The sequence below is a fragment of the Notolepis coatsorum genome, assembly GCF_963971535.1.
Source record: "Notolepis coatsorum genome assembly, chromosome: 10".
Taxonomy (NCBI): Eukaryota; Metazoa; Chordata; class Actinopteri; order Aulopiformes; family Paralepididae; genus Notolepis; species Notolepis coatsorum.
Window position 1 is genome coordinate 40,743,907 of NC_140174.1, and position 17,500 is coordinate 40,761,406.

A 17,500-nucleotide genomic window follows, 5' to 3' on the forward strand; every position below is an offset into this window, starting at 1 on the left:
TAATTGATTTGTGTATTATTTAATCAAAAAAGTGTTAAACTTGCTTTCCCACGTTATTGTGCTACAAATTAAGCCAGTCTTATAAAATAATCTCTTGGATTTAAGTCAAAGACAGACAAACCAACCAACAATAACTGATAGGAGGTGCATATCATTTTCAGGCATTAACAAATACATCACTGGTTGTGGAGCTGGGGAGGAGGAGGAGTGCACCTGTGACCCCCGTTTCCATCAGGGGAGTTGATGTGGACATGGTTGAGGTGTACAAATATCTCTGTGTGCACATCGACAACAAACTGAACGGGTCAAAACACGCAGAGGCACTGTACAAGAAGGGCCAGAGCCGACTCTACTTCCTCAGAAGGCTGAGATCCTTCAATGTCTGTACAAGGATGTTGAGGATGTTCTATGAGTCGGTGGTGGCGGGCGCCTTCTTGTACGCTGTGACCTGCTGGGGCAGCGGACTGAGAGCAGGGGACACAACCAGGCTGGATAACCTGGTCAGGAAGGCCAGTAGCGTGGTTGGGGTGGAGCTGGACTCTCTAGCGAGGGTGGCGGAGAGGAGGAGCCTTGCTAAGCTCCAGGCCATGAGGGAAAACCCCTCCCACCCACTATACACAGACTTGGCTGACAGGAGGAGCATGTTCAGTGCTAGGCTCACACTACCCAAATGCAGCACTGAACGGCACAGGAAGTCCTTCATTCCAACAGCCATCAGACTATACAATGCATCACTGTGCCTCACTGCATCACTGAGCACAGAGTGGCAGTTACCATCTTCCCAGACTTAGTTCAAAACAGCACTGTGCAATACTACACCTACTGTAGACCTCAGTATATTTTTACTGTATTTATTTACTGTATATTTTATTCCATTTTTATTCTATTTTACTCTACTCTTATCCTAGGCAACTTGATTTGATTCGTTTTATTATTCTAATTTGTGACCTGTTCTGTCTAAATGTTTAAATGTTGAGCGATTTGCAGTGTCAAATTTCCCACGGGATAATAAAAGTATTTCTATTCTATTCTATTCTATCGACAAAATCACTAGGAACGACTAATCAACTGAAAACATCTTAGTCAACTAAGACCCTAAGAAATGATTTGTCTACTATTAATCAACTAAGAAGGGACAGCTCTTGGATGAAACAAGCGTATATTGGTTGGCTTGGTCGTGGATCCCACTGAACATGTAGAGTAAGCATTGGCCTCCAATTCAGAGTGAGTCCTGTGGCCACAGGGCATTAGCACAGCTGTTGCCTCGGTTACAAACGCTCCAGTGGTTCAATGGCTTCATTTGCAAACCGCTCAAAAGACAATCAATTAGCAATGAATTGCATGTGTACTATGTTTACATATGATTGCAATCAGGGTCTTTTGAGTGACATTCGCCAACAAAAGGGTCAACTGAGGCAAGGTTAATGATAGTTTGACAATGGATAATGCATTCCGGGTGGTTAGGGAATTCCACATTGTGAAAGCTAACCAAATGGGCCTCATTGGGGAGCATAATGAAGCAGAATGATGAAGTGTGGCCTGAGGTTGAAGCACACAGGCCTTGATATCCAATGCCTTGATACTTCACTACAGAGACAGCTGTCAGTAGTCAATTATCTTTAACAGACTCAGTTAATACTCCACGCTGCATTGATTTGATTGTTATGTAGTATAACACTAGTTATATAAATAATGCGGGCAAAGCATCTTGCTTCACCTACTGGACTGCTCTGTGCACGTGAGCCTGCCAGCTGAGTTTAATCAATGCAGCAATCACCAACCAGGGCTCCGCCCTGCAGCCAGTGTATAAGCTGCCGTTTAGCATATATTCACCCTTCCGTAGTTCCTTTCAGAAAGCTGGGCTAGCAGGGTGGAAAAGCAAGATGCTTTTACTAGTGTTATAGGTTTCACATCTTGCTGTGGATTAAGGCAAAGTGATGCGGAGCCCTGATCAATGTACCCCCCTCCCTGCCCTAAAAAGATACCAAGAAGGAGATAGTAAGAACACGTCTGTACACTGACGAGACCTAAAAAGGGGTCTGGGTTCCCCCGTGCGTTAAAACAAAAAATCTATATCTAATCTGACGACAAGGAGAGAAAGAGAATGGCTAACCGGAAAAGCTTATGAAGGAGGCTGAGAGAAACCAGATACGCCTATACGGCAATATCATTGGGTTAAGACACCAGTAGGGGTGAAAAGCAGGGTATCCTACAATGCAGGTTACAAATTGTAAAAGGAGAGAAGAGGAAACTGCGTGTAATCCCTGATCGCTGATCCCAGAGAGAAGAACATTATAACTGTCCTAAGAGGGGAGAAGCAAGTTTACAGGGGAATATAAAAAATGCCTGCTGTCACAGTGTGGGAGTTACAGTAGAGACCACAAAAGGGAGAAGACAGGCTTTTCAGTGGATAAAAATGCATTAATAACTGGACATTTCATTCTAGCGAGAGCTCAAATCGTTGGGAAAAACAGACAGAAGCCAGAGCGAGAGAGAGAATTCTCAGACACGTCCAGCTTCACATAGAGAGAATGTGCGGATGGGGCATAGCAGCTGCATGTTCTTCTCCCTCTTGTCCGAATGGGGATAGAAAGCCTTAAGAACAATGTCTCTGGAGCAGAAATAGCTTCTGATGTCCTTGGAGACGAAGGCAGGGTTAGGCCTGAGGATGACGCTGCTACCATCTCTATTAATGGCCAGGCATTCATGGAGGACTGAGAGTGTACAGTTCGCTGACACGCTAGGGGAATGTGAGCCTGGTCTAATGGCTCAAAAGGTTCCTTCATTAGCCTATGCAGTACCAAGGGGAGGTCCCATTGTGGTGTTAAGGCCAAATTCGTCTTCTGTGTGGGCTGTCGTGGCTTCTCTCTCCGACCATCATTCCTACACATTGTCGGCATCACCCGACACCAGGGGTGTACATTTCTTGAGTAATTGTACTTTGTTACAATACTTAAGTACTGTTTTGGGGGATTTGTACTTTACTTTATTATTAGGTTTGTACTTTTACTCAATTACAATTCAGAGATTGAAATTTCAGAACTTGTAAGTCGCGGGCGACTGGGTGGCGCAGCAAACATTGCGCTCGTCACCAACGCAAGAGACACCGGTCTCGAATCCGGCTGTCAGCGTTGCCTCCGGCTTGGGCCCGCCGTCATACTGACTCAATTGGCAGAGTCAGCGGGAGGGGAGTCGATGGGTGGTAGTCTGGTCGTTGTAAACAGCGACTCCTACAGGTCGGTCAGGGTGCCTCGCCAATGAGAGTCCGCGCTGGCAGGTGAAAAAGAAGTGACTGGCTGCCTCCACATGTATCGGAGGGGACATGTGATGGGCTTCTATCCTCCCTACGACCGGCCAGTGGGGGGGGGCACATGCGAGCAACGATCAGGACAGGGGAGGGTGAATTGGCACGAGAGGAAAATTGGGATGAGAGAAAAATCACAGAAAAAGGAGGAGAAAAAAGTAGGTAAAAAAAAAGAACTTGTAAGTCGCTTTGGATAAAAGCGTCAGCTAAATGACTAAATGTAAATGTAAATGTAGAGGAAAAAAAACATACTTTTTTCTCCTTAAGCCGACCGCAATCGTCTGTCGCTCAATGACAATCGCTTAGCACCCCACACCAGACCCGACCGTATAATAAGCTATATGTGTCGCTCTGTTTAGCTGGGGATGTTGTTCCCCCCGGGAGATATGGGAGGACGGACCGGACGTTAGGTTGTCGTGAAGCGAGCGTATTAGCAGGTAGCTGTGTTGTGCATTACGTGGGAAGTATTAACCTGTAAAACCCATATTGAGCTGGAATTAAACCACCATATACGAATACAACCTCTCCTCATTCTTCCTGACATTACTGCATGACTGATCGCTACAATATGTTCACTACCATGTGGCTGGAATGTGGCTGGAACGCCAGCTTTCCATTACATACTGTGCGTCACGTTGTTTGTAGAGCTAAATCTATATTTTATATTATAGCTATGGATACAATATCATGGTCATTTGACAGTAAGAACCTTCTGTTCAAGATGCAAAAAATAAATATTTTTTCCATCCATATGTTCCCGTTTTATACCGTGGTGAATATGAGTGTTATTTCGGAATGATCTGGGCTAATTCCTGTGAGGCTATTTATAAGCCGTGACGTGTATTATACCAAATCCATTGGCGTTTTGTCCCTACACACGCTACAGTTAAAAAACCAAATGCATATGAATAGGATAGGTATTATGTTTCATCATGAATGCATGAAAGGGGGGGGGGGGGGTCGTTTCTGATTAATTGATTGCCAATAACGGCATTCGTTATTACCACAACATACGCTGATCAGGGGGATGGCTATGAAATCCTTGCATGATCAAGCTGAAATTGACGTTAAATTGTCCTTACCTGTGGCCAGTGGGATTCCAAAAAGAATATTCCAATTATTTGATTGCCATTTGGTAGATCATATGTCCATTTGGCCTACGACATAACCCACCACAGCATAATGAATCGGGGGTCCCGAAAACTATTCAATGCGATCGGGTGAAGCCATAGGTTCACGTTAGTAGCAGTGAGCAGCACTATACCCTCAGTAGGTGAGCAGCACTAGAGGGGTGTATGAGATTTAGAGGTGTACAAGGAAGAGGTCACATGGGCTGAGATGCTGCTTATAAGAACCCCCCCCCTTGACAGGGGTTTCTCCAATGGTCCAGAACACTCTTGACAGATGGGGGGAATGGTTAACAATCTCCCTTTCTGCCGCACCGAGACCACTCTGAGACGAGAGAAAAAACACTTCCGTAGGTAGTTTGTGCACATGAAGCAGGCCCAGGTGTACCACAGGAGGTCTCACTGGCACACACACTGCAGAGCAGGCGCATCACGGACAGAGCGGTGGTCGTCCTGCGAGGATGAAGAGATGAGAGAGAGGCCATCGTGGAGGTTGAGGTCAATATGATGGTACGTCATCTGTTGGCTGGGGAACAGGAGCGCTCTATTCCAAGTTGATAAAACCCAACAGGATAGAGGTTCCAGAGGTTGCCTGGTGTGACATTTCTGTCTCTTCTGTCTGGCTGAGAACCAGTATTGACCGAAAGTAACAGGGTCAATACAGTAGGCATTCTGAACGTTTTCACTCAGCGATTAGCTGATTGAGTGACGTGGGATCCAGAAAGAGCCTACTATCCCCTGTGTTCCTGGCATCCTGTGATGGGACGATGGTTATGACTTGTTTCGATGGCAGCGTCTGAATCCTGGCAGGAGAGGGAGGATGCTGATCTCGTGTGTCAGGAGAGTTCCAAATTAACTCCCAGGTTGAACAGCAGATGGCTCCAGCAGGAGAGACAACAGCTTCTACCTCGCTCAAGAAGATGAGGCGTTCAGGCGCTCAATGCAGGAAGTGGGCAAAACAGCATGACAAGACTTCCTCCAGCTCCTCCTTTCAAGAAACCCTAGCCATCTCGTGAACTCTCAGGAACTTCCCCCTGGTACGTAGCTTCTCAAATATACCCATAATGCTATACTGTAATATACCCAGAGTTCTTTGCAATAGCTCTTTAACCTGGAAGGACAATATTTAGATATGTCCTGTGATTCGGTCATTATATACAAGCAAATATAAGCCCCGTCTATTCTCAGCCGAGACAGACTCGGTGTCCCAGCTTCAGTGTCCTTTCTGGCCATTCTAACAGGTGACACTTTTCTCGCCATACCGTGTAATATTTGGTTAGTGGGTGAGCCTCAAGGCGAGGTGAGCTGGCGATGATCGTTTTGTACGACGATTGGGTTCCTACCGCCGTGAACCGGTTCTGTACCGGCCTCATCCATGGGAGACCCTGGTGAAAGGGGAGGGCTAGCTGACGGGGAGCCCCGGGTTTACAAGCCTACTGGGGGAAATTATAGCTTTGTCCGCATAGGCGTGAGACACTGTTTCCATGGAAGTATCTGTGCGAACCACGTTTGAGTGAATAGGTGACATCACCAGGTGGGGAGATTCTGGTAGCTTTCTCGACCTGGAACACGAGTGCGGACATAAAAGGAGACCACTGGCTGTGGGAAAAAGTAGCTGAATGAGAACCATGTTGGATGATTGACATGTCGTCTCGAAGGCAGTGGAGCCAGCACTGCTAGAGCAGGTGTGAGCGAGAAGAAGGACCAGTGTTATGGGAACAGCTAAAGGCAAAAAATAACAAACAGCTAAAAAAACGTGCCTACCATGCCATCTGGTTTAGGGAGGGGCAGAGGCTTGGGAAGTGGAATGCCCTTCACCCCCGCAGCCTCCTGGCTGAGCCGGGGGAAATCCTCACGCAGCTGTCTCATCGCAGGGGCACCCGAGGTGGAGAAGGGGCTGGCGGAGTCCAGAGAAGCCTGGTATCGTTCCTGAACCTGGAGGGTCTTCATCGGAAGAGGTGTCGTGGTGTCCCCTGAGGTCTCCCCAGATCCCACAGCGGATGAAATACAAATGAGGAGCCAGGATCTCGTCACGGGGAAGGGTGGCACAGCAAGGGCAGCCGTCAAGAGTCTAGGGCTGGCGTGCGATTCACCCAGGTACTGGTAGTAATGGACATGGTCAATGGGGTCGAGACAAGACAGGCAGGGGCCATAAGTGCGGGAGGAAAACGGCTGCTTTGAAACAACGTCGGCATCAAACATTAAAGAGAAGAGGTGCTGTGAAAAACGAATTCCTCTGCTGAAAGAAACGGAAGGGTAAATATACACTAAACACCATCTTTAGTGGAGCAAAGCAAGGTACGATGCATAACTGTTCTGCTCACAGTGATGGTGGCTAAAGAAATGTATAAAGATTCACAAAAATCATTTCCTTTTCATTATCATCTACGGAATACATTCATGCATCCATTGTTTTCTCTTCCTGGAAAAAGTACCTAATCCATGAGTTTATACTGGAGGGCGAACACACAAAGAAAATGCCAATGTCCCATTCAATGTTGAACCCACCCCGCTCTGCGCTGCTATGTCAATCAAACGTCAATCAAATCGGTCAAATCAGACCAAGGTCTGCTGCATGTAGAAATACATCAATAGCCATTTCCATGGATCTGTAATAGAACAGTAATAGAATATTTAGTACTGGTGGAATGTTCCAACTCACCCTGTGGACGGGGTCATAATGCAGCCTCCGCGATCAACCGTCACTCTACAACCGCACCCCCTCTCTGGTGTGTCATGGTTCATTCCAAAGTTGTGTCCAAGCTCATGGGCCAGGGTGACTGCAGCTCCCAGGGGGTTGTCCGAATGATCCTGCAACATATGGAAGCAGAGTATGCCGAACAATCATTTATCAGTTTACTGCCAATGCCCTGCTCCAGTTATTCTGAATGAGCAATGAGCATTTTTCCTTCTACTTAATTGCCTACGCCAATTTTATGGACATAATTCTGAAAATAGTCTTGCATAATTAAATGTGCTACGCGCCTGTTGCATCAGACAATTACTAATCAAGCTATTTATGGTCACATATTGCACAAGGAACACTTTTTAAAAGCAGCCATATTTCTGATTCTCTGCAGACCCATTGGGGAACAAGCCGGAGTCGGTATGTAATTGCATAGTGCCAAACAATAAAAAAAATTAAAATAAAAAAAAAAAGAAGGAAGAAAAAAACAATCTCGTTGTACCTTCTGGGCTCATCAGAGATGAGAGCCAGCAGACAGTGGGCTGTCAGCCTCAGTTGGCTCTGCTGACACATTCTATCCTGATTCACACAGAGATCCACCTCCTCCCACAGCATGCACTTACACACACACACACACACACACACACACACACACACACACACACACACACACACACACACACACACACACACACACACACACACACACACACACACACACACACACACACACACACACACACACACACACACACACACACACACACACACACACACACACACACACACACACACACACACACACACACACACACACACACACACACACACTGCTGCTGCTAGTCCAGATGCTGAGATTTCCCGCAAGGTGTGTAAAAGACCACGCTCGTAAGGCCAGATCAGTTATGTAACTTAGTGGCAGGAGTTAGCAGCCCTTCGCGGGCACAGTGCTGTCGTGCTCCGCATCACAGCGGAGTCTTCAGTCCCTGTACATTATTCAGCAGCACTGTGGCCGGGCTGATGAACGGGTCCGTCGGGGGCTTTTGAACACAGCCGTCACCAGCTGTCAGTGCTCGCTGAGATCCAGCTGTGTAGCCGGGATTTATGCAAAAGGCAAAAAAAAGGAGACTAATTTCATATTCTGGAAGACTCGAGACACCTCCTCTGCAAATTGTTGAGCTCATAGGGCTGAACCACTGAACAGGGACGCCAGGATCCAAGATGTCTGTATTATTTAACCCGGTACACAGAAACATAGATGCCACGGCGATGAAAAACAACACTGAGATGACAGCGGAGGGGAAAGAGCTCCGATAATGAAGGGATCATTGGAGACAAACAGGGACGTGACTGCCTGAGCACAGGGTCCTGGAGGTTGCAGGCGAAACCCTTCACGCCTGATGACCCGCTGTCTGTGAGGACGTGGGTCTCTGTCACATTGACCACGTCCCGACATTAACATCTGGTGGGACGAGAGCTAAGAACCATCTGGGGAAGAGGCCGTAAACCTGACCACCAGCCAACCGGGGCCCCGAGCGCAATATAGCCACTCAGAGAGAGAGAGGGGGGGAGAGAGAGAGATATGGAGAGAAGGGGGAGGGGAGAGACAGAGAGATGGTGAGAGAGAGAGGGATGATTCGATGAGGTTGTATAGGGTTCCATTCCTCTAATAGGTGATCATTTACCACTCGCGATATATACTACGCCCTCGTATCCGCTCCGTTCGATGCACCTCCTTAAAATACGAAGGTCTCTGTGCACCCTGTGTATTGATACGTGTGCTGATTTCTCAGCAAAAGGCGCGGCATGCGCGATACTGACCCAACCTATTGAGTTGACACAGCCTTCACTGCAAAAGCTGCATTAATCAATCATGTGCATACCTCACATCAACAGTAAACACTACTCCAAAACCATTGGGTCACCCCAAGCACCCAACATGGATGTGGAGAACAGGGGAAGGAGAGGAGAGGAGAGGAGAGGAGAGGAGAGGAGAGGAGAGGAGAGGAGAGGAGAGGAGAGGAGAGGAGAGGAGAGGAGAGGAGAGGAGACTAGAGTAGAGGAGTACAGAGGCGAGGAGAGGAGAGGAGAGGAGAGGAGAGGAGAGGAGAGGAGAGGAGAGGAGAGGAGAGGAGAGGAGAGGAGAGGAGAGGAGAGGAGAGGAGAGGAGAGGAGAGGAGAGGAGAGGAGAGGAGTGCAGAGGCGAGGAGAGGAGAGGAGTGCAGAGGAGAGGAGAGGAGAGGAGTGCAGAGGAGAGGACAGGAGATGAGAGGAGAGGGAAGGGAAGGATAAAGTAGGTCAATTAAAGCCACATTTACAAGATTCTCCATTAAGTGTGTCCTCTCTCCTCTCACTAATCCTCGATACCCAGGATGATATTTATTTTCCTCCTACCCTCCCGCCCCCCCATATGGCATACAGGTGTGTGTGTGTGTGTTCCCACACACGTATATTTGTGTGTGTGTGTGTGTGTGTGTTTCCCTTTGCTTTGTTAAGGGTGTGTGTGTTTGTGTCTCCGCGCATGCATGCACATTAAGTAGCACCTGGGATTACTCACCATGACGATGCCCCCCGACTGCTCCGCCGTGCACATGCTCATGATGGGCGCCATGCCGATAGTGGTGCCCTGGAAGTATACCCCGCTGAGGGAGACAACAGAGGTCGTCGCCGGGAAGGTTATTAGAAGTGAAACATGAAGTGAAACATTCAGCGCACATGTTCACACTTCAGCCGCCATTGAGGTTGACTGGCGAAGGATGTAGAATTGTAAGACGTTCCCCCAGTGTGCGGCAAAAGCATGAGGCGGCGAGAAACGGATGCTTAAGGATTCAACGCTGCTACCACACAGAACACCCATGCATCTGTCAGAAATGTGCTTGAGATGTGATATTTTTCTTTTGTACTACATTATGGATACTGATATTATTTATTTATTTGATGTTGTCTTCAATGTTTTGATGAAGAATTATTGGTAATGTGGATATTCTCCATTATATAATTTAAGTATGAATTAATGTTCCAACTTGGAAGTGGCGGATAGGGGTAGGGCATGATAAGCTTAGGCTTCTTCCTACTCCTTTCGAACAATGATATGTATATTTTTCGTTGTTTGACTTTTTTTTTTATTCTCTTATTTTTTTTATCATAAAGAAATAAAAATGAATTCATTCATCCATTCATAGAGGTTGGCTCCTTCCTGCACTGTACCTGGCTGAGTCCCTTTCGGTGTGACTTCTGTGAGACCATGACCAAGATCACAGGAGTTTACCTTCCCATTAGAGCCTGAGCTTTGCTTATCGGGGGAACTTCACAAATGTTAAAAAGTCTTTAAGTAGATTCAAAATAAAATTTACAGAAATTGCTTTGCAGAAATGCATAACAGTGACATGGAAATCTGATTCCACCCTCCTTGTTGATAGATGGTCGTCAGGAATGAATAGTTGTATTCCTCTTGAGAAAATTACATATTTCTCAGAAAATATTACAACAGCTTTGTGAAAATTTGGCATTCTTACCTAGAGTATATCATTACATCATTTGATACCCCATAGGGATCTGACTGTTTTCTGGTTAACAAATAGGCCTCTTTAAAACAGAATGTCTCTGTGTTTCTGGTTAACAAATAGGCCTCTTTAAAGCAGAATGTCTCTCTGTGTTTCTGGTTAACAAATAGGCCTCTTTAAAGCAGAATGTCTCTGTGTTTCTGGTTAACAAATAGGCCTCTTTAAAGCAGAATGTCTCTCTGTGTTTCTGGTTAACAAATAGGCCTCTTTAACACTATGGCGTCCGTTCACGAGTATATACGTGTTTCGATTCCATGCGTTGTGGTCCAGAGCCACGAGTATACTCGTGACGAGTTGTTATTGTTTTATTCCATATTTATAACGCTTATTAGGTCCCCGATCCACTAGCAGGATCTTTCCACATATTTGATTTTCGAAACATGCAGTACCGGCCAGATCCACTTAGGGGCGACATCGCTCCACTGCAGTATCATTGAGGGGATTTAAAAAAAAAAATGCTTTTACAGTCCTGTGGGCGGATCATAGAGCCTTGATTCCAAACGAAAACCCTCCATCTTTGATCAGCTTGCCGAACGTTTTTTTCAGCGTGGAATAATGGGATTTATGATTAGCCAATGTGCATATCGATCTACCAGAATCCGATGACTGGTGAGGAAATGCTACCGGCGATCACATGGCCTGACGGTAGGATAATATTACCCCAAATTACAGCTGGATTGGACATTGTTTTATAACCTAACGTGATAGACTACTGACATTGGCTACCGGAACGCACACTCTATTGCTAATCAATAATACTGATCGGCGTTCCCTGCCGCCCCCATTTCATCCATAGATGCTCTGTAATAGTCCGGATGCTACGCAGTTTGTTTTATTTCATTCGTATATATACAGCAGAAATGGCGTTTGATATAACGGCGCCAACGTTTAACCTTTTTTGCAGCCTCCTGCAGAAAAGCCTAGACGAAAAGTGCGATATACCTTATATTCACGACGCTATAAAATGACAACCAACCGATGGATTTTTATTTTCTTTAAGCCATTATGAAGGCACGGTTTATGCACTCAAGTGACAATGAGAATGGACAGATAGCAATACTATAAATGATATATAAAGCTCTTAGAAAGTACATCGGTTTGTTTACAATCCTCTGTCCTCTGAGGCCTAAATCGCCGCGGGGCTCCGGTCGCCATAGTGTTAAAGCAGAATGTCTCTCTGTGTTTCTGGTTAACAAATAGGCCTCTTTAAAGCACAATGTCTCTGTGTTTCTGGTGAACCAGTAGCCAAGGACCAGCCACGAGTTTATACGTGTTACGGTGCCATGCGTTGTGGACCAGAGCCACGAGTTAACTCGTGTCAAGTTGTTATTGTTTTATTCCATATTAATAACGCTATTAACGTCCCCGATCGACTTGCAGGACCTACCCGCATATTTGATTTTCGAAACATGCAATACCGGCCAGATCCGCTTAGGGGCGCCATCGCTCCACTGCAGGATCATTGAGGGCGATTGAATTTTTTTTTTACTGTCTGTGGGCGTTTCATATGAGCCTCGATCCCAGCCGAACATACTCCATCTTTGATCACGTTACCGAACGCAGATTTCAGCCTGGAATAATGGGATTTATGATCAGCCAATGGACATATCGATCTACCAGATTCCGATGACTAATGACGAAATGCTGCCGGTGATCACATGGGCTGACGGTAGGATACTATTCCCCCAAATTACAGCTGGATTGGACATTGTTTTAAAACGCAACGTGATCGATCAGTGAAAATGGCTACTTGAACGCACACTGTATTGCTAATCAATAATAGTAATCGGCGTCCCCCGCCGCCCCCATTTCATCCATAGATGCTCTGTAATAGTCCGGATGCTACGCAGTTTGTTTTATTTCATTTGTATATATACAGCAGAAATGGCGTTTGATATAACGTGACTAGCCTTTAGCCTATTATCTAGCTCCCCAGAAAAAAGACGAGGCAAAAACTGCGATAAAACTTATATTCACGGCGCTATAAAATGACAACCAACTGATGGATTTTTATTTTCTTTAAGCCATTATGAAGGCACGGTTTATGCACTCAAGTGACAATGAGAATGGACAGATAGCAATACTATAAAGTATATATATAGCTGTTAGAAAGTACATCGGTTTGTTAACAACGCTCGGTCCTCTGGACTATAAATCGCTGCGGGACTTTGGTCGCCAAAGTGTTAAAGCACAATGTCTCTGTGTTTCTCACTCTATGCACTGACTTTTTCTTTTTTTTCTGTTTTTTGTTGTTTCTTTTCATGTTGAGTTCATGTAGGGAGGGGAGGGGATCGGGTTTCATATGTCTTTGATGTTTTGTGTCATGTATGACTGTATAACTCTGAAAAGGAAAAACAAGATATTCCAAAAAATGATTTGATGTTGCTGAGAGAGGTGGGCGCTGTGTCTCAATCTATGCATGGTTAAAAATACCTATTTGTTTTGTACTTCCCTGTCTCAGAACCGCTCTGTTCTGTCGAGATATGTCCTGTTCCAAATATCCGAGTCCAGTGCATGGACTCTCATTAGATTTGATTCAAATGTAGCACAAGTACAGTACAACCAAAAGAGGTTGGCATCTAACCAGAGTGCAAATGTAACAGTAAAGTGCATAACCAATATACAATGTACAAGTGATTAAATGTGTATAACTTGCTACTGGTAATATATGTTAAACTGATGTATGTACAGTATAATTACGCTATACAGTGAAACAGGTATCAATAGGTTTAACAGGTGAAGTAGATATGACAACCAAGCCTAATTGTGTATGTTGTGATGATTAAGGAGGGGGGGTATCATGTTTGTATAATTAAAAATTCCCAATGTGACCACTATGTGATATTTTGCGGTGCAAGTCGGAGTAATCTTTCTTTGTACTTTCTTTTAACACAATTATTAAGTGATGAAGTGCATCTAAATCAAAATGAAAACCAAGTAAAATCTTTTTTTTTAAAAGGGCACCTTTGCACTCATTGTACTTCATTGTACTCTGCACTCTCCTGTGCGATGACAAATAAATTGAATCTAAATCAAATTGTAAAGGTCGCTAGTTCGATCCCTGGCAATGGCAAGAGGGTGGCTTCCAACTAACTGTGAGCTGGCAACTGGAGGACAGCTGGCATCACATGTATCGTGCCGGTCATCTCTGCCAAAAGGGCCCTTGATCAAGGCACTGAACCCCCAAAACGGCACTGCGGGTGACAGTTGTTGCAGAGCTATTTCACTACAAAGGTTGCTATGTCAAACAGAACATCTCCTGGAGGGGTATTAGCTGGCCAAAATGTATGGGGATTTCACTGTTAGCTAATAGCAACTGACTGTTTGTTAAATGAAAAGACGAGGCTTAGGCTATGATCACATTGGATACCTTTTTCAACCCGCCTGCAACTTTTTTCTATTGTTTTCAATGGTTTTGTTGTGATAGGCGCGTGTCTCCCACGCTTTTTTGGGCGCTCTCAGTTGAAAGAGTTTCAACTTTAGCCACGGAGCACGCCAAAGTGAATGTCACCTTCTTGTCGACGGACCAATCAAATCAACCGAGGGGAGGGATTACAAATCTGAGGTATCTGAAGAGAAATCGACAGCAAAACAAACCAATCGATAATGGAGAAGTACATTTTCACATCTGCATCACTTACATTTTCACAGCTGTACAGACCTATACTTTAGTATTATTATTTATTTAAAAATGTTCTCTGTCTTGTCTCTAAGTTGTCTCCCTCTCTCTGTATTATCCCCACTCTGTCGTCATTGTGAAAGTTCATGTACTGTGTTTGTCCCTGTACTGTGTTTGTCTGTATGCTATAATGCCATGTATGTAAAGCGCTTTGAGATTCCTAATGTAAGGCGCTATATAAAATTATATAGTATATAATCATAATTTGGATAATAAGCTAATTTCAATACGAGCTCTCGTCGTTTTCAATGGGAACAAGCAGTGCATATTCCCCTCTCACGCTACAGCGAACCATGTTCAGTTTAGATTGTGACATCATAGTGAAATCACTGCATTGTTTACCTGACGAGCTGTGCGTTGTCGTGAGGCTTCTGGGGCAGCAGCTTGACCTTCCTCCAGTCCAGGAACTCGTGCAGCGTGGTGAAGGGGTCCTGGGTGATGGGACACTTGTCTGCATCACTCCACACCTCCAGACCCACCAGGGCCACACGGATGTTCAGCGCCCTGTAGAACTGAGCCAGGAGACAAAGATATACTGTAGGTCTATCGGTTGGTCCACAAAATTGTCCACCCTCTCTAGACCAGTGGTTCCCAAACTTTTTACAGTCCCGTACCCCCTCAGACATTCAACCTCCCGCTGAGTACCCCCTCTAGCACCAGGGACAGCACGCTCAAAAAAAATGTTTGCCATGTTTGTAAGCCTGCTATACTGTAAGCCTGCTATATATATATATATATATATAAAAAAGCTGTATTGTGGTCAGCTTTCCGCGCTGATCAGAGCGAGAACGCACGCGGATTATCGCTCCCCGTGTGAAACGGCCTTAAATCAGATTTGTATCCGATTTCTTTGGCGTACCCCCAATGTCATTGCGCGTACCCCAGTTTGGGAATAGCTGCTCTAGACCACAGTTTTCACCCTAGGAGGCTGGAATTTGGTCAGGTGTGTGTGTGTGTGTGTGTGTGTGTGTGTGTGTGTGTGTGTGTGTGTGTGTGTGTGTGTGTGTGTGTGTGTGTGTGTGTGTGTGTTAGGGTGACCAGATGCAAAAAGTCCAAAAGCAGGACAACAGTAAGATTTTGGTGGGACAAAGTGGGACAGATAGATAATGTAAATTTTTGTATTAGAATAACATGGTCTTCACCGAGACCAATGTTTTTTTTTTGCTTCAAAAAGAGGGACATCCTCTCAATATGTGGGACGTTCGGTCAAATGGTGGGACAGTACAACCAAAAGGGGGACACCTGGTCACCCTAGTGTGTGTGTGTGTGTGTGTGTGTGTGTGTGTGTGTGTGTGTGTGTGTGTGTGTGTGTGTGTTCATGCCAATTGTCTACAAGGGGGGTGTGGTAATGGGAGTGGCCTATCGCTAAAAGGCGCATAACATGTAAATTCACGTAAAATGATCAGCTAAAATATCCAATCAGCTTGGGCTCACAGGTCAGTTAACTCTCGACAGGCTGGACGGTGACCTCTGACAAATTGCATTCCAATACCGTGCTCTCCCCAGTATTGATTTGATTGTTACCTTGTCCACGTAATTGGCGATCTCAGCGAGGCGCTGTTTGACCTTCTCCATGTCCTTGCCTTGTTTCTGGAACTGAAAACACAAATGGAGTGAGAAGAGAGAGAGAGAGAGAGAGAGAGAGAGAGAGAGAGAGAGAGAGAGAGAGAGAGAGAGAGAGAGAGAGAGAGAGAGAGAGAGAGAGAGAGAGAGAGAGAGAGAGAGAGAGAGAAAGAGAGGGAGAGAGAGAGAGACAGAGAGAGAGAGAGAGAGAGGTATCGTCGGGGTGGCGATCGGAGAAAATTAGCATCATATCAACTTTTTGAATTTTTTGAAATGCCTTCAAAGAGTAGAAGGATGTCCTAGGAGCTACAAATCACTGTCATTGTAAAACTCCCTTCCTGCTTCTCCTGTGGCACGCTATCATCAAAGAGCTTCTCAAAGGAGGAGCTCACGCTGGAAAAGATAACCTCAACCACCCTGTCTTATATCAAGGCATTTTACCCCCCCTCTCTCTCTGTGCAAACCAAGAGAAGGGCTTGAGTGTGTGACATTGACCTACGTATATATATCTGGGCTCAGACAGGAACATGTTTTACTCCTTCTTCAAGCCCCTCTCTTAATGCCTTATGGCTAGAGATGGGAGATTATGCAGAATGCCTGTAAGAAGAGCTGACGGCGAGAGAGGTCTCATCTGCAAGTCAAATGGTCAAACGCTGTATCCAGAGGGATGCAGCCTGCGCCAGCTTCTCACTCCCGAGGGCCAAACGGATGAGTGAATAGGCACATCGCAGGCGATAACAAGGCGGCCGAGAGGGGCCAGCTCGTCCGCGTGTCTCCGGGGGATGGGGGTGCAGAGTGCGTGTGACCCCTGGCCCCTCTGTTCCTGCGGGAGATGGGGAGGAGATGACCTCGTGGCCTCCTGCTTACCTCTCTGTTGTCGGCCACTATGATCAGCTCCACATACTTGGTGGTAGACTGGGCATGTCTCCTGTGCTGTGGGGGTGAGATAGAGAGAGAGAGAGAGAGAGAGAGAGAGAGAGAGAGAGAGAGAGAGAGAGAGAGAGAGAGAGAGAGAGAGAGAGAGAGAGAGAGAGAGAGAGAGAGAGAGAGAGAGGAAGAGGGAGAGAGAGAGAGAGATAGTGAGATCAAGGTGAGCAAGCGAGAGAGGAGGAGACAGAGAGAGAGAAAGAGACAGAGAGAGAGAAAGAGAGAGAGAGAGGGCGATAGAGAGAGGGAGAGGGAGAGAGAGAGGGAGATAGAGAGAGTGAGAGGGAGATAGCGAGGGAGATCAAGGTGAGCAAGCGAGAGAGGGAGACAGAGAGAGAGAGAGAGAGAGATACAGAGAGGGAGAGGGAGAGATACAGAGAGGGAGACAGAGAGAGAGATACAGAGAGGGAGAGGGAGAGATACAGAGAGGGAGAGGGAGATAGCGAGGGAGATCAAGGTGAGCAAGCGAGAGAGGGAGACAGAGAAAGAGATACAGAGAGGGAGAGGGAGAGATACAGAGAGGGAGACAGAGAGAGAGATACAGAGAGGGAGAGGGAGAGATACAGAGAGGGAGAGGGAGATAGCGAGGGAGATCAAGGTGAGCAAGCAAGAGAGGGAGAGACAGAGAGAGAAAGAGAGATCAAGATGAGT

General features: G+C 46.0%; 1 protein-coding gene across 1 annotated transcript in view; it reads right to left on the reverse strand.

Moving 5' to 3' along the window:
* Nucleotides 1–17,500, reverse strand: part of adam12a (ADAM metallopeptidase domain 12a) — a 201,614-nt gene that overhangs the window by 67,539 nt on the left and 116,575 nt on the right. Inside the window, exons 7-11 of the mRNA XM_084322845.1 lie at nt 16,790–16,855; nt 15,884–15,955; nt 14,702–14,871; nt 9,675–9,759; nt 7,094–7,242 (exon numbers count right to left, since the gene is read on the reverse strand). Of these exons, the coding sequence (XP_084178971.1) occupies nt 7,094–7,242; nt 9,675–9,759; nt 14,702–14,871; nt 15,884–15,955; nt 16,790–16,855 (542 nt within the window). The remainder of the gene's footprint in view (nt 1–7,093; nt 7,243–9,674; nt 9,760–14,701; nt 14,872–15,883; nt 15,956–16,789; nt 16,856–17,500) is intronic.